The sequence below is a fragment of the Heterodontus francisci genome, chromosome 6 (assembly GCF_036365525.1).
Source record: "Heterodontus francisci isolate sHetFra1 chromosome 6, sHetFra1.hap1, whole genome shotgun sequence".
Lineage (NCBI taxonomy): Eukaryota > Metazoa > Chordata > Chondrichthyes > Heterodontiformes > Heterodontidae > Heterodontus > Heterodontus francisci.
The window spans coordinates 77,358,737-77,381,642 of record NC_090376.1 but is presented as its reverse complement, the minus strand read 5'-3'; the positions used below and the strand labels follow the sequence as shown (position 1 = coordinate 77,381,642).

Sequence of the window (22,906 nt, the reverse complement as noted above, 5' to 3'; positions counted from 1 at the left end):
TCTTGTTACTGTTGGTGTTGAGAAATGGCAGCAATTATAGCATGTATTTGGAGAATCAGCAAAGATTAACAGTTTAAAATAAAATCGGTACTTAAAAGAGTCCTTTGTGGTAGAGAAACCATCACAGTAAGTGAAATCTATTTGAATAATTGTCATATAAACAAAAATATGATAGTGAGGTCACAAGACTAACATTCCCCTTTTAAAAAAAAAACTAAGTGAGCTTATTTAACTACATTGTACTATATGTTCATAAAACAACAAATCACTAGAAGAAATGAAAGGGTTAAAGGAAGTAACTCCAGTATCCATCCCATCAATATGTATAGTGTTAGATATACTATTGTAGGAGCTTGCACAAACTATCCTGAGTATGAAGATCTGAAAGTGACCACTACCCCTCCCCCCCGTCATAGCTCCACACCTGCCTTCTGTTTCGCAGAATAAAGTATGTGACAGCTCTAATTTATTTCTAAGATTCATAAACACATTTAAAAAGCCCTGATGGTTGCATGGTTAACCCCTCTACACCATTCAAGTACAGATATCACTAGGAATTTACACGAGTTTACAGATGTGCAGATTGTCACTGAAGTTACTTTGTTTCACATATACATTCATTATGCTGTAACATTCACAAAGTGGAGTTTATTTATACTTTTGTGACTTGCTGCAGATACATCATCATAAAAATTATCTTAATGGCAATTAGTTTATTTGCATTATTCCTGTGGATGTTAGCTATGGAGCTGATACTTGTCTATGTATTTTATTCACAAGCATTTGCTCCTTTAGTAACATATGAATTCATTTTCACTTAAAATATCTGTGTTGTATAATCTTGTAGAGCTTTAAATCACAATAAAATAATGGATGATCAACACAAGATTGTATTCAACTCCAGTTCACATAGCAGTTCCAAGGCAACAACGGATAGTATATTTATACCACTGCCTTGTTTTTTTAATTTTATACATATTGTCTTTTATTTGTCATCAAAACAATTTGAACTAAAACTAAAACAGATGATTTGGTCCATCCAGATCCAGGGCCATAAACAATGTAAATGAGGGCATTTTAAAACAGCAATACAAAACTAAGGGCAGAATTTAGAACTTTAAATCAGGGTCTGGATTATGCCATGCACCCTGATTCAAATATTCCCTCCCTTCTAACCACACTTTACCTGAAGACATTTGGTTTTCACTCAAAGTACAATGCCACAGGAAATGTAAATACACACACATTATGTGTTGGATTTTCCACTTGACTAATGCTGGCTCCCTGGCATAACTTTTTTTTTAAATTTATTCTTGGGATGTGGGCAGCCCCAGACCCAAATTCAAAAACATTTTTTAAAATGTTGTTTTACATTTATTCCAGCAGCATTTAGGCTGCAGCTGATCTTCACCCCCCATCAAAATACATTGAAAACCCACATCAACTGTCGTCATGACAACTTATCCATTTGATTTACTTGCAATAGCTGTGACACTTACAGTGGATCATAAACAGCAGCATGGACTGACTGGGCCAAATGGCCCGTTTCTGTGCTGTATATTCTATGTAAAGGTGGTGCAATGATGTGATGGGATTTTCAGTGTTAAAGTCTTAGCAAATGTCAGTAATGTCTAGTTGAATCTGCTTTGCAGTTCCACTGCCTGGCCACCAGGTGCCTCTGCATCAAAGTATTTGCAGTATCAGCCAGCTTTTTCTTTGGACTAAGCAGCTTAAAAAAATTTATTTACGTCTTGATATTTCAACATTTGAGTACATTTTATTTTAGATTTGTCTTAATCCTCCCAGGCCACTTGTTAACAGTAGTGGCTTGGCCAACACAGCCCATTCCAACCTAAATCTCTAGTTCCTTGCTCTTCAGTTGAACAACAGAATAGTCACTGCATAGAATTTCCTTGCTCACACCTAACAATTTTCCCCACAACAATCCCCGCTGACCCCATTGACTTCCATCCTCTGATATTGGCCAGAATTTTACACTGCCCCAGCAGGTCGGTTGGTGGCAAGGGGGCGGTGTAAAATTGATCGGCAGGCTCCAGGAGGCCTACCCACCCCGATTCCACCTCTGGACAAGTTTACGGCGGTCAGGCGGGGGTGGGAAACGGGCCCTCGCCCGCCTCCACAGGTATTTTAACCGTGACGAGTGGGTGTGCTGGGGACGTGAAAGGCCGCCCAGCGATAGCTGCCAGCCTTTCCGCGCCCCGGGGTAAGGGGGCATGGCAGTCAGGCACAGGGTGCCTGATTGAGGGCTGCCCCGCCTCTGAACCCACCCCCGAGACCCAAGACACCCCCCTCCCCCCAAAGGACCACTCCAGCCTCACCAGGGAAGGACCAATCCCCCTGGTGAGGCATGCCCCTACTTACCTTCCCTCCCTGATCCATGGCGTCGGCTTGGCTGCAGTCCCAGCAGTGGCCACTGCTCCCAGTGGTGCTGCTGGGACTAACAGCTGCCAGCCCACTGATTGGCCGGCAGCTCACTGAGGCTGGACCTCCTCCCTCAAGTGGATGGAAGTCCCGCCTCGGGACAATTAAAGCCTGGGGATCTGTAAAATATGGGACGGATCCCTAGGCTAGGCGGAAGCGGGTTCACCACTGACTTTCACGTCGGAGTCTGGTTCCCATCCATCCACTGTAAAATTACGGCCATTGTCCCTCACACAGATGGGCTCAGTAACTGTCAACAGCCACCTTCAAACTGCTTGCAACTTGGCATCCAAATTCCCAACCATAAGTTAAGGAAGGATGACAAGGCCTTGGGGAAGGTGCAGAGCTTTACTAGAATGGCACCAGGGATGAAGGACTACAGTTACCTGGAGAGACTAAAGAAGCTGGGATTGTTCTTTTGGTGCAGAGACGGTTAAGGGGAGATTTAATAGAGGAGTTCAAAATTATGAAGGGTTTTGATAGGGAGAAACTGTTTCCGCTGGCGGGAGGGTCAATACCAGTGGATTCCGATTTACATCATTGTCAAAGGAGGGATATGAGGACAATTTTATTTTACGCCAAGTTACAATCAGGAATGCAATATGTGAAACAGCGATGGAAGCAGATTAAAACATAACTTTCAAAAGGGCTGAATGGCCTCCTGTTGTATAAACTATGAATCTAACATCAGTTACAAGATGGGATTGAAAGACTTGGGCAAATTTCCTGGAGGGCTTTCCCGATTGGTGGCTGCTAGATCATAAAAACCCTGTCCATGCATATGTGTAAACAGAATTTGCCAACATTATGGCAGCCAATCAGGAGAACTCCTAAGAAAATGCCAAGCACTGATGTCAGACTACATACAGCAACAGGCACTGGTCATCAGGCAGCATTGCAGAGCAGACCGAAGTTCTGAGCCTACTGTGGTGTCAGCTATTTTGGTAAAGGTAAGTTTAATACATAAGGATGAAAGATTACATTAAATTTTAAATGTATTTGAAATTTTCAATTTCACTTTTGCCCTGCAATGTCACTAATCGTTCTGAGTTCCTCCAGGTAGTGATAATGGTAAACCTTGTTCAGATGACAGCCCTTGCAGCTGCTGTCATTCTCCTCCTAGCCCCTAACTAGCTGCTTATGTTTAGGCACCAGCTCCTGACGTAATAAACAGGCCAGGCACCCCTCTGCCCCCGGCTGCAGCATAAGTCGCCTATGCTCAAAGTGGAGTTTATTTTTAATTTTTATGTTGCCTCTATCAAGGGAGCACCTCTTTCTATTCTCCCCATACACTCCTCATCCTCCCCATCCTTACTCATTCTCCCCCCTCATCCACCCTCCTTTTCCCTCCTACTCCCTTCTCACACCTCTCATTCCTTCACTTTTCCTCTTTCCACTCCCCCCCCCGTCTCAGCACAGAACCTCCACTCATGGCTAGCAAAATAGAATGGAGCAAGAACCAATCAGAGCTTTTTACACCTTCAGAAGTCTCTAGCCTAAACTTGGCATGTTATGTTTTAGTGATATGTTTTTAAAGCTTCAGCAATGCTATTATAAATGTAACATTTTGCAAAAAATATGATTTTTTTTTAAAGTACAAATTGAAAGGCTTTTCTTCATAATTGCAAGTATTAATATATTTCTGCAAATGCCAATACCAAATTATTATAGCTATTCTGTGATGTAATTTTGCATCTAAATTAAGGACATCAATTATATTCAGCACCACAGGTCAAATTAGATGACAGTGCAGATGATATTTGATTCACATGATGAATGCGAGTGACCTGATGTAGAAGTACTTGAATTATATTGTGTAAAATTACTGATTTAAAAATGGAAAAGTTACTGAATAAATACATAAAACAATTTTAAAGTAAAATAAAATGATCAGGAAAATAACAAATATTAACAACCAACAAAATGTGTTCCAAAATTCCTATATTGCAAAATAAGACAGTGACTGTCAGTTTTTTTTAATAAGAGACTGCAAAATAAGGGAGCAATTTATGTGCAAGTGAGACTATAATCTGGATCTGATGGTAACTTTGAACATGTGATGTCAGAGAGGTCTGGGGTTGGCGCTGCTCCTGTCGAGGAGACGCCGCACAAACACACCTCCAGAATTGACCGTCTGCTTCTTCTTTACTTTTTTTTTCTCTTTACCTGGCTCTTCAAAACTCTCTTCCTGCAAAGGAAAAATAGGTATAAATTGACCTAGCAAAAAAAAATGAAGCTCTGGTACACACTATCTGCTTGCAAGAACTGTGCACTTCTACTGATGCACAGCAATAACATTATACAATTAACACTATACAATCAAAAATCTAGTAAATTATGGGCTAGCACCAGGACAAATGACTATCAAAGCTGCAAGGTTGTCTTAAAAATGCAACTGGTTCATTAATGTCCTCAGGTAGGAATCTTGCCACACCTAACCTAACCAGTCTGGTGTCTTACACTACATGGCAGACTCTTAATATACTCTAAAGTGGCCTAGCAAGACATTCAGTTGTAAACAATCACTGCAGAACTCAGGCAATCCGAATCCAGTCAATTCTGTAAAGGCATCTTAAAATTTAAGGATTGCTGCCCAAGTTGGAAGAACTGTCCCACAGATTACCAGCCTGACAATCATTCTCACGGAGTAACATCTATCAACCAACATCCCAGACAGCTCCACCAGCATCCCTGGTATATCCTGCCCAAACAGCAGGATGAGAGGTGAGGACAAAGGGATATACAGTTGGGTGGGCTCGGTCCTGGGAGGCCTCAATATTTACTCTAAATCTCATTAAGTCTGAAATCTTCAGGTCAAACAAGACTAACTACCATCTACAATCCCCCCCAACTGATGAATCAACACTCCTCCACGTTGAACATCATTTGGAGGAAGCATTGAGGGAGGACAGGAGCAGAATGTACCCTGAGATGGGGACTTCAATGTCCAATACTAAAAAATGGCTAATTAGTACCATCGCTGACCGACTCCTGAAGGGCATAGTTACAAAACCTGACCTCCATCACACAGTGAGTGAACCAACACAAGTGAGTAACCTAGCTGTTTTTTATATCCTCACAATCTTTCCCTTGGACAATAATGTGGAGTAATGGAAGGATTCAGAGGCTGATTAACAGACTGATAGACCTGGAGTGTAACTCGAACCTGGACCCTTCTGCCTCATAGGCAATTGTGCTACCAACTGAGCAACAAGACCCACACAGTAACCTAGTTGACCTTTACCTCACCAACCCACCTACACAGAATGTAGAGGGACATGTCAAAAGCCGTAGCAGGCATACTTTAGAATGTGGCACCATCCCCGTGATACACAGTGATAAACAAAAGCAGAAAGCCATAGAGAACTAAGTGGTCCACAACCAAACATTGGAACAAAGATCTATAAGTCCTACAACACCCAGTCAAGAACAGAGGCGAAGAAGGCTTCATGAACATTCCCATCATCAACTATGATGGAGCCCAGTATGTGAGTGCAAGAGACAAGGATGAAGTGTTTGCAAAGGTCTTCAGAATAAAGTGATAAGCAGATAATGCCATTCAGGCTCCTCCTAAGGTCCCATCATTTTAACAGACAATTTGGTTCACTCCTTGTGACATTCAGAAGCGGCTGAGTGCACTGGACACAGTGATGGTTATGGACCCTGACGTCACCTCAGCCACATTGTCAAAGACAAGCATAACAGAACTAACCACCCTGCAAAGCCACTCTAATAAAGTTTACAGAGATTGCAAGGTGGGATGCCAGCCAGGAAGCAATGGAGTAGTCAAGTCTAGAGGTAACAAAGGCTTGGATGAAGGTTTCAGCAGATGAGCAGAGACAAAAACTAACCATCCCACCTAGCCATGCTGTTTAAATGCAGCTGTGATATTAGATCTACTCGATAACGTGGAAGTTTGATCAAGTCCCATCTACATGAAAAATATCAGAAATCTAACCTGGCCAATCAAAGAAAGCAAAGAGAGGGCATATATTGGTAAGTAAAATCAAAGAAAACCAAAAATGTTTTATAAACAGTCTCAAACAACATGTCCCTTCTGCTGTTCACAACGGGCAAAGTACAGGCCATACCCAACCAGCCCGTGTTTGCAAAACTCAAAACACAGTGTCCAACATTAGATGTGATTCCGCGATTGGACAACATTTGCTGAATAATCCTCAGTGTGTTAAGAATTACGCTGACAGCCAATTTACGATTGTCAGTAGGGGTCACAGTGTGGCGCATCTGTGCATACTGGAAACTACATATATTAATACACAGGGCCCTGTTCTTTGCAAATAGAATGAATATGTACAAACATTGCGCTTGTTTCAGCTGAACAAAATAAGTGACAGCCATTCACTGGTTCATTCCTCAGGCAATGCCTTGACCAATCAGAGTCAAGCTGCCTGGTTTAAATTTTAAACAAAGCTTGGCAGTTAACTGTCAGTCACCCTAAACTGATGCATTTGCCATGGTAATGCCTCTACCAATCAGAGTTCACTTGCCAATCAATCAGCACTCTCTTCTCATGCAGTATAAGTTGTTGTTTTCCCTTGCATTGGTTATTCTTGCGATTGTCCTGATGAGTGCAAGACGAAAAGCTTCGGCAACATGTCTCTATTTGCAGCAAAGGTCCTACTTTGTTAAGATTCTCCTAAAATACAAGCAAGCTTCAAACCAGCTGAACTAGTATAACCAACTCACCACAGAGCCATCAGATGTCTTCAGCTTTTCCAGACACTGATTCAAATGTCCTATCTCAGCTCGACAGTCATCCAGCTGACACTCCAGCTTCTCCCGGCGCAAGCGCTCATACTCCAGTTGAGCCCGCAACTCCTGCAGCATTCTATGCAAAAGAAAACGCCATTCTACATCATCACCTTCCTTACATGAGAAATATTTTCTAAATGCTGCTCCCCACCCAAGAAAAAAAATTCTAAACACTGTGAGCTTTGACAGTCAGTGCCAGGAATCTTATATAACTATGGCAAAACTTACAGCTGAGTCCTGACACAACCTCTACATGTGTGCACTTTGCTGTACAATGATCAAGAGTGGAAGTCTTGGCTGATGATCTTTTTCTTAGCTGAGGGTTGCTGCTGCTAATTGCAACAGCCTAACTGCTACCCTGGCTGCAGCTGACTCAGCACAGACTGTCTCTGTGCCTTACAGAAAAGAATGACACCAGATTCATAAAGAGGCAATGGGGAGCATTCATGGCTCTTTTATATCAGGGACCCACTATGGCAGGTATCTGTCAGGATACCTGCTCATCTTACAAAAGCACAATGAACCTTAGTTAAAAACAGTTCTGGATTCTAAGTTCTTCCCTTCATCCCCAGGAGTAGCATTCTTCCAATCTAGATTGCAAGCTTGTAACTAAACTTATGTTGCTGCCTTAATCTTGTTTTTCATTTTTTTCCCCCTCTTATTTTGCCTTCCGATGGCAGCTGTTCAAGATTCTGTCATTTACGGCTCCTCTGGACACATCTTTTGTCTCTTTACTTGTCCCTTTGGCACTGCCCCAACAACTCTTTTCTCATTTAATGGCTCCCTATCAAAGACCTTCCCTTTTGTTCTTTTTCCACTCTCCCAAGGTGCCCTACTTAAAACCTATTACATTTCTAACTTTAATAAAAGCAAAATACTGCGGATGCTGGAAATCTGAAATAAAAACAAGAAATGCTGGAAATACTCAGCAGGTCTGGCAGCATCTGTGGATAGAGAAGCAGAGTTAACGTTTCAGGTCAGTGACCCTTCTTCAGAACTGGCAAATATTAGAAATGTAAAAAGGTTATAAGCAAGTAAAGCGGGGATGGGGCAAGAGATAACAAAGGAGGTGTAGATAGGACAAGGTCACAGAATAGCTGACCAGAAGGTCGTGGAGCAAAAGCAAACAATATGTTAATGGTTGAAAGACAAAGCATTAGTACAGTCCGTTAACATCCTAAATGTACTAATGCTTTGTCTTTCAACACACCATTAACACACCCTGTCAAACACCTTCATAATCTTTTAAGTTTAAATGAGATCATCTCTCATTCTTCAAATCTCCAGAGGGTATAGGCCCAATTTACTCAGCCTCTCATCATAGGACAACCTTCTCATCCCAGGAACTAATCTAGTGAACCTTCACTGTACCGCATCCAATGCAAGTATATCCTTCCTTAAATAAGGAGAACAAAACTCTACCCTGTACTCCAGTTGTGGTCTGACCAAAGCCCTTTACAACTTCCTTATTCTTGTACTCCAATCCCCTTGCAATAAAGGGAAACATGCCATTTGCCTTCCTAATTGGTTGTTGTACATGCATGCTAACTTTCTGTGTTCCTTGTACAAGTACAGCCAAGTCCCTCTGAACATTTTTTTCTCCAAAAATATACATTATTCATAAAAATCTGTAAAAACAAAAATACATTACAAAACAGTTCAAAACAGCACCCAGTTGACATTCCAAAAAGTGCAAAGGAAAATCAGTTTTCTTCAATACAGGAGTGAGTTGCCTCACAACCTTTCCATTCCATTTTACATGCCGTATAAGTTTTACGGCAAACCCATATTTGGTGTATACAGCCCAAAGGGTTTCCCATGGATCCAGCCCCTCAGTTCACTATGGTGGGAGGACTTTACACAGCTGTCTTTCCCCATTGAGCCTTTGCGGTGGATGCCCCAAGCTTTAGTGAGAAGGTGGTGAGCTGCCTTCTTGAACTGCTGCAGTCCATGTGCAGTTAGGAAGGGAGTTCCAGGACTTAGACCCAGCGACAGTGATGGAATGGCAATATAGTTCCAAGTCAGGATGGTGTGTGGCTCGGAGAGGAACTTGCTGGCGGTGGTGTTCCCATGCATCTGCTGCCCTTGTCCTTCTAGGTGGTAGAGGTCACGGGTTTGAAAGGTGCTGTCTAAGGAGGCTTGGTGCGTTGCTGCAGTGCATCTTGTAGTTGGTACACACTGCTGCCACTGTGCGCCGGTGGTGGAGGGAGTGAATGTTTGTGGATGGGGTGCCAATCAAGCGGGCTGCTTTGTCCTGGATGGTGTCGAGCTTCTTGAGTGTTGTTGGAGCTGCACCCATCCAGGCAAGTGGAGAGTATTCCATCACACTCCTGACTTGTGCCTTGTAGATGGTGGACAGGCTTTGGGGAGTCAGGAGGTGAGTTACTCATCGCTGGATTCCTAGCCTCTGACCTGCTCTTGTAGCCACGGTATTTATATGGCTACTCCAGTTCAGTTTTTGGTCAATGGTAACCCCCAGGATGTTGATAGTGGGGGATTCAGCGATGGTATTGCCATTGAATGGCAAGGGGAGATGGTTAGGTTCTCTCTTGTTGGAGATGTTCATTGCCTGGCACTTGTGTGGCGCAAATGTTACTTGCCACTTATCAGCCCAAGCCTGGATATTATCCAGGTCTTGCTGCATTTCTACACGGACTGCTTCAGTATCTGAGGAGTCGCCAATGGTGCTGAACATTGTGCAATCATCAGCAAACATCCCTACTTCTGACCTTATGATTGAAGGAAGGTCATCGATGAAGCAGCTGATGACGGTTCACCTTGGACACTACCCTGAGCAACTCCTGCAGTGATGTCCTGGAGCTGAGATGATTGACCTCCAACAACCACAACTACCTTCTTTTGCGTTAGGTACGACTCCAACCAGAGAGTTTTCTCCCTGATTCCCATTAACTGGGGTTTGCTAGGGTTCCTTGATGCCAAACTCGGTCAAATGCTGCCTTGATATCAAGGGCAGTCACTCTCACCTCACCTCATGAGTTCAGCTCTTTTGTCCATGTTTGAACCAAGGCTGTAATGAGGTCAGGAGCTGAGCGGCCCTGGTGGAACCCAAACTGAGCACCAGTGAGCAGGTTATTGCTAAGCAAGTGCCGCTTGATAGCACTGTCGACGACACCTTCCATTACTTTACTGATGATTGAGAGTAGACTGATGGGGCGGTAATTGGCCAGGCTGGACTTGTCCTGCTTTTTGTGTACAGGACATACCTGGGGAATTTGCCACACTGCCGAGTAGATGCCAGTGCTGTAGCTGTGCTGGAATAGCTTGGCTAGGGGCACGACAAGTTCTGGAGCACAGGTCTTCAGCACTGTTGCCGGAATGTTGTCAGGGCCCATAGCCTTTGCAGCATCTAGTGCCTTCAGTCATTTCTTGATATCACACGGAGTGAATCAACTTGGCTGAAGACTGGCATCTCTGATGCTGGGGACTTCGGGAGAAGGCCGAGATGGATCATCAACTCGGCACTTCTGGCTGAAGATTGTTGCAAATGCTTCAGCCTTATCTTTTGCACTGATGTGCTGGGATTCCACGTCATTGAAGATGGGGATATTTGTGGAGCCACCTCCTCCAGTTAGTTGTTTCACTGTCCACCACCATTCACGACTGGATGTGGCAGGACTGCAGAGCTTAGATCTGATCCGTTGGTTATGGGATTGCTTAGCTCATTTTTCTTATTGTGAATGCTTCGAGCATTCAGATAAAAAGCCTTTAATTTTTTTTATTACTATTCTTTGCAGATATAACTGTAATTCAGTTTAATTTAAGGCTAATCCCCTAAATTACAGTTGGTCATTTTGGTACCAGGAAGTATACAGTTGTTTTCCCAAACTGCTGTACTAAACAACAGTTTACTATATTAACAAGAGAATGATCAATTCAGCTTTTACTTAAGCATATATTTTCAGGCTGCATGCTGGTGGTGGGAAACCTCTTTGGCGATTTCCATATATTAATTTCAATGGACAGAAACTCATGGGCAGCACAGCCATTATTTTCTGATTTTTGCAGGGAGTGAGCTTCTCCGATGACAGCGCACACTCTAAAAATTACTTTCATAGTGATAAAAGGTTGCACGTGATAATTACCTTTCTGCTTCTTTTTCTTCCTTCCTCCGGAGCTGGTCTTCCTCCAGCATACCTCCAAGTTGTCTGTAGTTGCTTTTTGCAATTTCTAATAACCGCACAAAGTTTTCAATCTTTTCGTAGGCCCTCACTGCATTGATGAACACAAAATGTTGAGTAAGAGAAAAATATTGCATTACAGAATGCTTCCACATGTGCAAGTATAGTAGGAGAATGCTGGAATTGGGTTTTAAGCTAAACACCAATAAGTATTTGTGAAAAACAAGGAAATATATAGACTCCAGAAAAATAACGCTACAATAAAGTATTAATTAGCGCTGCATATTTTGGAATTTTCCTTCAAAGCAAAAGGAACATGCATCATGCAGATGATAGGGAAACAATCTGTGAGGAGGGAGAAACAAATGACTGCCAGCTAATTTAACACAGTAAGCACTTCAGAGACCCAATATCATCTTGGCGTCTGCTCTACGGAGAGTTGAAGGTGTGGTGTGGGAAGGCAAAAACATCAGGGCCCATTACAGGATTTGAAACAGGGAAGGGGTGAGAGAAAAGGGGAGAGGGGAACTTAACTTCTGCCAAAACAAAATTGAAGGGATTGTGCCTATATCACAAAGACGACAAAATGATTACTTATAAATTTTGAATTGTTCTTCCGGGTCTGCTTTTAAATGTCATAGTAGCGACTGTAAATCTCGACAGCCCACTTTAAAATACAATGAGATAGGTAGGCAAGTCCTGAACAGAACAGTAATTCAACCTGCTGGTATTCCAATGGAGGATTACATATTGTTTAATGTAAAGCACGCAAAGAATATCAACTTACTCCTTGCCTCCCTCTTCTGACCAGCACTCAGGCTAATGTTGTTCTGATTATCTGTACTCCCTTCAATCCCATGTTGGTCAAAGAAACTGGGATTGTCTTTATTCAGCTCTTCATCAGAATCATCATCTATGCCTCCTCCCAGGAGATTAACAGCCGCCAACTGGGAAAATCTGCATTGTAGCAATCCAAGGGTCAGTTTGTGCTGGATTTGTCCTATACAAGCATAAGAACTGTTTCTGGTTTGAACCTAACTCTTGCAATTACTACCAGTCCCCCTGGAAACCAAGTACAGCTGCCCTATTCTACTGGGGCATCTTTAAAAAAAATTAATCTGGTATTCAAATCCTTATGAGCCCAGGACAAGATCATGGCAAGTAACTCCAAGTGGGCACCAAAACCACCAGTGAGTTGGGTAGGACACCTGGTCTACCCCCTGCCCTTGCTGCCAACCCCCCTACACCCCCCCTCCCCTGCAACTCACACCCCACGAAATCCCTCACACCCTGAAGTACCTGCACTGACCAAATGGTGAGTCCCAATGAAGGCCTGGAACACATGAACTTCAACTTTCAGTGTCCTTTTGCCCTCTTTTAATGGCCTTGCTTAAGTCAAACAGAGACTCCACCCCACAAGGTTTCCTGAAAATGTGAGCACGCTATGGGGGGAATTTTATGCTCTACCCCACAGCGTGTTTGAAGGCGGGGAGAGCATAAAATCGGGTGGGATGGTTGCGGGGAGTGGGGAAAAAACCCCGCCACCTTTCTGCCTGCAACCAAATTAAGTCTGGGGCAGGAAGGCCTGTGCGCTGTCAACTGAGGCCCTTAAGTGGGCAATTAATGTCCAATTAAGGGAGTCATCCCACCGCCACCGGAATTAGCCCAGCAGCAGGTGAGCATGTTACCACACAGGGAGCACGCCAAGCAAACTCGTGCAGGTTGCTTGCCGGCTCCAGGGACAGGGGGTGGGGATGGAGGTCGCTCATTAGTGCCTGAATGAGGGACCCAGCATTGGAAAGGGGGGGTGGCCCACTGAGAACCACCCCCTGCCCTTGTTGCCAATCCCCCCCTACACCCCCTCCCCCGCGACCCCCACCCAGTGAAATCCCTCGCACCCTGACTTACCTGTGGCCTGGTTCCAGGGCTTTGGGTGGGTGCTCTACTGACAGCAGCCACTGTCTCCACCATGGCGCTACTCAGTTAAAGAACTCCCAGCCTCTGATTGACCTACAGCTCTCAGCAGGTGGGATTTCCGCAATCGGGGTCCTTGATACCAGGAAAGCCTGCCACTGACCACTTAAGTGCCTAATTGGCACTTGATCGGGCGGGCCTTCCTCAGAGGAGACGACGTGGGCTCTCGCCAGCACTTTTGCCACTGGTCAAGACCTCTGTCACCAAGACAAAATCTCAGCCTAAGTGTGTCCAGGCCTTTGACTATTTTAGTGGATCCCTGTTGAGGTTAGGCGGAGTGTCTTCTGGAATATCCATGGATTTTCAGAACCAGGATGTGAAATCAAATCACAAACACTAACAATGGGAGTCTCTCAAGCCTCCAAGGAGACTGTGCTTAGTTTCTCAATATCATACATTTCCAACTCTGTTTTTTCCAGATTTTACTCTGTAGCATTATGTCATCTGAAGTAATAAACATTTTGTACAAGTAAGTGAAGACTTTTATTAAGCAACAGTTTTTCATTAACCTTCAGGAGCACAACAGCCTCTGTCTAAGATGAGAATCAGAAGCAGTGAATAGAGCTCGAGTTGAATACAAGTGGTTTGAGACAATGCAATTGCAGTTTTCATTTCCATACCATTTATTCCCTGTGTAACGCCCACACAATCCAAACTTATGAATTATAAAATGAACTTATGAACTAAACTCTCAGAGGATTGAGAGTCTTTGGAATTCTCTTCTTCAAAAGTTGGTGGAAGCAGAGTCTTTGAATATTTTTAAGGCAGAGGTTGATTGATTCTTGATAAGCAAGGGGATGAAAGGTTATTGGGAGTAGGTGGAAATGTGGAGTTCAGCCATGAATTTATTGAATGGCAGAGCAGGCTTGAGGGGCCGAGTGGCCTACTCCTGCTCCTAATTCATATGTTCGTATGTTCGCATGTAAACCCGAATCTGACACTTTTCTTGTAAACAAAATGAAGTAAGAGAGAGATCGGGTGACAAAGAACAAAGAACAGTACAGCACAGGAACAGGCCATTCGGCCCTCCAAGCCTGCGCTGATCTTGATGCCTGCCGAAACTAACACCTTCTGCACTTCAGGGGCCCATATCCCTCTATTCCCTTCCTATTCATATATTTGTCAAGATGTCTCTTAAACGTTGCTATCGAATCTGCTTCCACCACCTCCCCTGGCAGCAAGTTCCAGGCACTCACCACCCTCTGTGTAAAAAACTTGCCTCGCACATCCCCTCTAAACTTTGCCTATGTCCCCTAGTAACTGACTCTTCCACCCTGGGAAAAAGCTTCTGACTATCCACTCTGTCCACGCCACTCATAACTTTGTAAACCTCTATCATGTCGCCCCTCCACCTCCGTCGTTCCAGTGAAAACAATCCGAGTTTTTCCAACCTCTCATAGCTAATGCCCTCCAGACCAGGCAACATCCTGGTAAACCTCCTCTGTACCCTCTCCAAAGTCTCCACGTCCTTCTGGTAGTGTGGCGACCAGAATTGCACGCAATATTCTAAGTGTGGCCTAACTAAGGTTCTGTACAGCTGCAACATGACTTGCCAATTTTTATACTCTATGCCCCGACCGATGAAGGCAAGCATGCCGTATGCCTCTTGACTACCTTATCCACCTGCGTTGCCACTTTCAGTGACCTGTGGACCTGTACGCCCAGATCTCTCTGCCTGTCAATACTCCTAAGGGTTCTGCCATTTACTGTATACCTCCCACCTGCATTAGACCTTCCAAAATGCATTACCTCACATTTCTCCGGATTAAACTCCATCTGCCATTTCTCCGCCCAAGTCTCCAACCGATCAATATCCTGCTGTATCCTCTGACAATCCTCATCATTATCCGCAACTCCACCAACCTTTGTGTCGTCCGCAAACTTACTAATCAGACCAGCTACATTTTCCTCCAAATCATTTATATATACTACAAAGAGCAAAGGTCCCAGCACTGATCCCTGCGGAACACCACTAGTCACATCCCTCCATTCAGAAAAACACCCATCCACTGTTACCCTCTGTCTTCTGTGACCGAGCCAGTTCTGTATCCATCTTGCCAGCTCACCTCTGATTCCGTGTGACTTCACCTTTTGCACCAGTCTGCCATGCGGGACCTTGTCAAAGGCTTTACTAAAGTCCATATAGACAACATCCACCGCCCTTCCCTCATCAATCATCTTCGTCACTTCCTCAAAAAACTCAATCAAATTAGTAAGACACGACCTCCCCTTCACAAAAACATGCTGTCTCTCGCTAATAAGTTCATTTGTTTCCAAATGGGAGTAAATCCTGTCCCGAAGAATCCTCTCTAATAGTTTCCCTACCACTGACGTAAGGCTCACCGGCCTGTAATTTCCTGGATTATCCTTGCCACCCTTTTTAAACAAAGGAACAACATTGGCTATTCTCCAATCCTCTGGGACCTCACCTGTAGCCAATGAGGATGCAAAGATTTCTGTCAAGGCCCCAGCAATTTCTTCCCTTGCCTCCCTCAGTATTCTAGGGTAGATCCCATCAGGCCCTGGGGACTTATCTACCTTAATGCTCTGCAAGACACCCAACACCTCCTCCTTTCTGATAATGAGATGACTGAGACTATCTGCACTCCCTTCCCTAGGCTCATCATCCACCAAGTCCTTCTCCTTGGTGAATACTGATGCAAAGTACTCATTTAGCACCTCGCCCATTTCCTCTGGCTCCATGCATAGATTCCCATCGCTGTCCTCGAGTGGGCCAACCCTTTCCCTGGTTACCCTCTTGCTCTTTATATATGTATAAAAAGCCTTGGGATTTTCCTTAACCTTTCCTTTCCTGCCAATACACATAGAACTACATGAACCTTCAGCTAATTTTCATGTCTGGACAAGTCTTGAAGTAGTCATTAAAATACAAATGATCTTTCTGGATACATCCCTGAGAAATCATTAAACTGTAAATGACCCATTCTATAGCAATAGCTGCATTGCTCCAATTGATTGGCAGTTTTTTGACTCCAAATCCAAATTCCAAAGAATGGGTGTGAAAAGCTCTACTTTATTAAGGCGAGATGAGGAATGATATAGGTGTAATAGATAGTGATGTACAATCAGTTTGGGTGGAAATAAGGAATAACAAGGGAAAGAAATCACAGGTGGGAGTGGTCTATAGGCCCCCAAACAGTTGCCTCTCTGTCGGACAACATATTAATCAGGAAATAATGGAGGTGTGTAATAAGGGCACTGCAATCATCATGGGTGATTTTAATCTACATATAGACTGGACAAATCAAATTGGCAAGGGTAGCATGGAAGACAAATTTGTACAGTGCCTCAGGGTTTGTTGCTTAGAGCAATACATTGCTTCCAGGGAACAGGCTATTTTAGATTTGGTATTGTGTAATGAGGTAGGATTAATAAGAGATCCCATAATTAAGGATCCTTTAGGGGGAAGTGATCATAACATGGTAGAATTTCAAATTCATTTTGTGGGTGAGCAACTCGGGTCTCAAACCAGTGTCTTAAACTTAATCAAGGACGAATACAGAGGTATGAAGAAAGAGTTGTCTAAAGCGGGCTGGGAAGATAGAATACGGGGGAAGTCAGTAGAAGTCAGTGGCAGACTTTTAAGCAGATATTTCATAACACTCAGCAAACATTTATTCTAGTCAGAAGGAAGGACTCGAAGAGAACGATGAACCATCTGTGGATAACAAGGGAAGTGAAGGAGAGTATCAAATCAAAAACAAAGGCGTACAATATGGCGAAAACGAGTGATAGGCCAGAAGATTGGGAATTTTTTTAGAAACTAGCAGCGGATGACTAAAAAACTAATAAAGAGGGAGAAAATTGATTATGAGAGTAAATTGGCAAGAAATATAAAAACAAACAGTAAGAGCTTCTATGGGTGTATTAAAAGGAAGAGAGTTGCTGAAGTAAGTGTGGGACCCTTAGAGGATGAGACTGGGGAATTAATAACAGGGAACAGTGAAATGGCAGGTAATTTAAACCAATATTTTGCATCAGTCTTCACGGTGGAGGACACTATAAACATCCCAACAATAATAGCTGAACAGGGTGTAAATGGGAGGGAGGAACTTGTAACAAACTCTATCATGTGGGAAAAGGTGCTTGACAAACTGATGGGACTAAAGGCAGACTAGTTGCCAGGACCTGATAGCATGTATCCAAGGGTTTTAAAAGAAGTGGATGCAGAGATAGTGGAGGCATTGGTCATAAATACCAAAACTCACTGGATTCCGGTAGGGTACCAGCGGATTGGAAAACCGCTAACGTGACGCTGTTCAAGAAAGGAGAGAGACAGAAAGCAGGAAACTACAGACCAGTTAGCTTAACATCAGTCATTGGGGAAATGCTAGAGTCCATTATTAAGGAAGAAATAGCAGGACATTTAGAAAAGCATAATGCAATCCAACAGAGTCAACATGGTTTTATGAAAGGGAAATCATGTTTGACAAATCTGTTAGAGTTCTTTGAGGTTATAACAAGCAGAATGGATAAAGGGGAACCAGTAGATGTAGTGTATTTGCATTTTCAGAAGACGTTTGATAACATGCCACATAAAAGGTTATTGCACAGAATAAGAGCTCAGGGTATTGGGGATAATGTGTTGGCATGGACTGAGGACTGGCTAACACACAGAAGACAGAGAGTCGGGATCAATGGGCCATTTTCAGGTTGGAAAGCTGTAACTAGTGGGGTGCCACAAGGATCGGTCCTAGGGCCTCAACTATTTACTATCTATATTAATGACTTAGAGGAAGTGACAGGGTGTAGTGTATCCAAATTTGCTGACAATACAAAAATAGGTGGGAAGGCATGTTGTGATGAGGACATAAAGAATCCGCAAAGGGATATAGATGGGTTAAGTGAGTGGGCAAAAACTTGGCAGATGGTGTTCAATGTGGGAAAGTGTGAGGTAATCTACTTTGGTAGGAAGAATAAAAAGGCAGATTATTATTTAGATGGAGAAAGACTACAAAATACTGCAGTACCGAGGGATCTGGGTGTTCTTGTACATGAAAAACAAAAGGTTAGCATGCAGATGCAGCAAGTAATTAGGAAAGTAAATGGAATTTTGGCCTTTACTGCTAGGGGGTTAGAGTTTAAAAATAGGGAAGTCTTGTTACAACTGTACAGGGTGTTGGTGAGGCCACACCTGGAGTACTACGTACAGTTTTGATCCCCGTATTTAAAGGAAGATATATTAGCATTGGAGGCAGTTCAGAAAAGGTTCACTAGGCTGATTCCTGGGATGAAGGGGTCAAGAACAGCTAAACAGGTTAGGCCTTTATTCATTGGAGTTTAGAAGAATGAGAGGTGATCTTATAGAAACATATAAGATTTTAAGGGGGCTTGACAGGGTAGATGTTGAGAAGATGTTTCCACTAGTGGCAAAATCTCGAACTAGGGGACATAGTTACAGAATAAGGGGGCACACATTTGAAACTGAGATGCAAAGGAATTTCTTCTCTCAGAAGGTGGTGAATCTCTGGAATTCTCTGCCTCAGACAGTTGTGGAGGCTAGGTCACTAAATGTATTTAAGGAGGAGGTAGATAGATTTTTGAAATCTCGGGGAGTCAAGGGTTAGGCAGAGCAGCCCCAAAAGAGGAGTTGAGGCCTGGAACAGATCAGCCATGTTCTAATTGAATGGTGGGACAGGCTTGAGGGGCTGAATGGCCTACTCCTGCTCCTATTTCTTATGTTCTTATGTTCTAAGGGCCATGGAAAGAGAAACTATTGTCAAATGATAGAAACTAGGTTTCTGATAAGGAGCTTTAATAAAGGCATTTTCTGGGCAGACAAAGCAGGTCCATTTATGCCATCTAAGAGAAAGTACCCTACCTAAGAATACCAGCTTTGCCCTAAATGTAGGCAGAGACTGGAGTTTGGGCCTTCAATTCCCCACCTGTGAAATCGTACCAGGACTTTGCCATTGACCTTTGCCTGGATTATAACAAAAAAAGACTGCAACAACGCATCCATCTTTCTGAACCTCCCAAATCTTTCTTCAGTGAACAAAGGAATAGATTACAGGCCAGCAACATTTCAAGTCTTCACCCCGGGGAAAAGCAAATTTAAGAGAGAACTCTTTAAAAATCATCAGACCTAACGCATGTTATCTTTATAATCTCTATCTTTTCTTGAGTGCAGCGCATCTGTGTGAGTGCAAGAGTGGGTGTTGTTGCGTATATTTTGGGTATTGTATACTAGACATTTTTTTTAAACTTACAATAAAACCTATCATTTGTCTGTTCTTGCCAATTAAAGCATTCAGTATTTAAAAACACTTCTTTTTGTAAAAAGACTCTGTCTTCAGTCAGTCAAGGGGTGAAAAAGAGGGAACCATTCCTATTATTTTTCACCTGTCCATAACACATGTCATTTTATTTCAGGTTATTCTTACGGTGTAACTGTAACCAATGAGGTATTTTAACAGTATACCACATTTCCTTTGATTCTTGAACTGTAGTAAAATGTTCAGCACACTCATAAATTATACTCAGTTATTGGCACTCTATTAAGTTATCACAAGGGTTTTGAATCTTCATTGATCTGCACAAACCACTCAACCATTGTTACTGTAAAAGATCACCACCTTCTATTTCTCACTTTGTGAAAAACTTGTCTGATGTTAGTCAAAAATGTTTTTCCCCAAAAACCTGTCTGAAACACAAATTATTAAAATAACTTTAAAATGAAATATTTGGTAGTGACTAAGCAAAGTCTCAAATTTCTCATATTGCTGGATATGGTACAAGATATGGTCTCACAAGATGAAAATTTGGCCCATCATTACAGATGTAGTTAGAAGATCATCATTTCTAATAGCACTCCAGATTCTAAAACTAATACTGACTACCTTTTAGCCACGTCCTTTGGTGTCTCTCCAGCATCATTTCTGATGTGATGATCTCCTCCCATTTCTATGAGCCATTGCAGGCAGCCAATGTGCCCTTGTCCAGCAGCTAAGAATTGTACATACAAGTGTCAGTCACATATAATTCAATCTTGCCATTAATAAAAACCAAAATATAATTTATGTCCAAGACTCTTTTATTGGCTGTGTGCTTTCTGTTACAGCAACTATGTTGTTGCTATGGGTACCCACATGGGTCCTAGTTATGCCTCTCTTTTTGTAGGATATGTCAAACATTCCTTGTTCCAGTCCTACTCAGGCCTCCTCCCCCAACTCTTTTTCCAGTACATTGATGACTGTATCGGTTCCGTCTCCTACTCCCGCCCCGAACTGGAAAACTTTATCATCTTTGCTTCCAATTTCCACCCTTCCCTCACCTTTACCTGGTCCATCTCCGACACTTCCCTTCCCTGACTTCTCTGTCTCCATCTCTGGAGATAGGCTGTCTACTAATATTCATTGTAAGACCACCGACTCCCACAGCTACCTCGACTACACGTTCACTACACTACACCTGCCTCCTGCAAGGATTCCATTCCATTCTCCCAGTTTCTCTGTCTCCGACGCATCTGCTCTGATGATGCAACCTTCCACAACAGCGCTGCTGATATGTCTTCCTTTTTCTTCAACCGAGGATTGCACCCCCCCACCCCACCCCACACTGTGGTTGACAAGGACATCAACCCTGTCAGACCCATTTCCCGCATTTTGCCCTCACGCCTTCCCCTCCCTCCAAGAACTGCGACAGGGTTTCCCTGGTCTTCACTTTCCACCCCACCAGCTTCCACATCCAGAGGATCATCCTCCGCCACTTCCGCCACCTCCAGCATGATGGCACCACCAAATACATCTTCCCCTCCCCACCCCTGTCAGCATTTCGAAGGGATCGTTCCCTCCACGACATCCTGGTCCACTGCTCGATTATCCCTGACACCTCGTCCCCTTTTCATGGCACATTCCCATGCAATCACAAGAGGTGTAATACCTGCCCTTTTACCTCCTCTCTCCTCACTATCCAAGGCCCCAAACATTCCTTACAGGGGTAGCAGCGATTTACTTGTACTTCTTTCAATGTAGAATACTGTATTTTCTGCTCACAATGCAGTGTCCTCGACACTGGGGAGATCAAATGCAGATTGGGTGACCACTTTGCAGAACACCTCCGCTCAGTCCGAAAGCATGACCCCAAGCTTCCAGTTGCTTGCCATTTCAACACACCAACCCTCCCCCCACCCCCACCCCGCTCTCATGCCAGCATTTCTGTCTTTGCCCTGCTCCAGTGTTCCAGTGAACATCAACGCAAGTCAAAGAGCAGACTGATCTATCGATTAGGCATGCTACAGCCTTGCGGACTGAACATTGAATTCAATAACTTCAGAGCATAACTGGCCTTTTTTAAAAAATATTTTATTTTTTAACCATGTGCCTGCTTTTCATGTAGTCAGAGCTGCTCATTATTCTGCTATTAACACTCTATCTGGACTAATGCTTTGTCTTTCACCACAAGCATTAACACACTCTTTGCTTTTGTCCCAGGACAGCTTTGTTATTTAACCTCTCCTGCCCTATCAAACACCTTCCCCTTTGTTCTCTCCTCACCTCCCCCCTCCCCTTCACTTGCTTAAAACTTAATTCTTTTCTAACCTTTGCCAGTTCTGATGAAAGGTCACTTGCTTCTGTCTCCACAGATGCTGCCAGACCTGTTGAGTATTTCCAGCACTTTTTGTTTTTATTTCAGATTTCCAGCATCTGCAGTATTTTGCTTTTATTGTATTTATCAGTAGTGTTCAAACCAATCTTCATTTTTAGCAAATTTTTGGTGGAAACTGGGTGGAGCAGGAGTTAAAATGCTCGTGGTTTATTTACTGCTTGTTGCTGCCCAATGACTATTTTAACACTGCTGTTTTCTTGGGCAGCTGAGAAGCCTCACAATATACGCAAATGGAGTCCTATCATTAACTGTTGTTTGAGCAGGGCACATTGCCCCTAGCACAACCCAGCAGAGGCCCTATATGGTGTGTAAAAGTTATCTTCGTAATGCTCAGAGGAGCACGATTTCATCTCTGGGCCCCACTAAGAAGGTTTGGGCTGTTGCTGCCCAAGCTCTCCAGCCACCACCCACAACACCCACCAAACCCTCCCTCTGTGACTAATATGATTGCCTGTCAGTCTCCAGCCACCCAATCTTAGTAGTCCTGAAGCCAGCAAGCTGCCTCTGAACACCCATTTGGGAGAAAAGCCAACCGGCTGGATGTTAATGAGGCTTGGCCATTAAAATGGTCTCCTTCTGCAACTCCTGTGCTGGCAGCCCCCAAATATCCAAGATGATTCCCACCCAGGATTTAAAATTCCCCTTTTAGGCATTTTGTACAAGAAGTAGTCTACAATTGTTATAGCAACAATGCTAATAGGTTACATGATTACAGCGACAGAAAACAACGAAGCGAATGTTTGTTTCAAATTTCTATTACTTAACTGATGAATGGATCGGTCTGACATCATTCCTTCCCATCATTTCAAAAGTTACATAGGAACACAAGCAGATGATTCAGGCCCTCAAACTCGTTCCGCCATTCAGGTAAATCATGGCTGGTCCAAACCCCAATTCCAATTAACTGCCTTTGCTCCATATCCCTCAATATCCTTACCCAACAAAATTCA

The 22,906-nt window shown here is 43.4% G+C and overlaps 1 protein-coding gene across 3 annotated transcripts in view; it reads right to left on the bottom strand.

Moving 5' to 3' along the window:
• Positions 1–3,802: 3,802 nt before the first annotated feature.
• LOC137371396 (ankyrin repeat domain-containing protein 42-like) overlaps positions 3,803–22,906 on the bottom strand; it is a 77,114-nt gene continuing 58,010 nt past the window's right edge. For all 3 annotated transcript variants that reach the window (XM_068033923.1, XM_068033922.1, XM_068033924.1), the window contains 5 exons: positions 20,189–20,294; positions 12,142–12,311; positions 11,319–11,445; positions 7,150–7,291; positions 3,803–4,630 (listed from right to left, as the gene is read on the bottom strand). In XM_068033923.1, the coding sequence (XP_067890024.1) occupies positions 4,505–4,630; positions 7,150–7,291; positions 11,319–11,445; positions 12,142–12,311; positions 20,189–20,294 (671 nt within the window). In that variant the 3' untranslated portion in view covers positions 3,803–4,504. The remainder of the gene's footprint in view (positions 4,631–7,149; positions 7,292–11,318; positions 11,446–12,141; positions 12,312–20,188; positions 20,295–22,906) is intronic.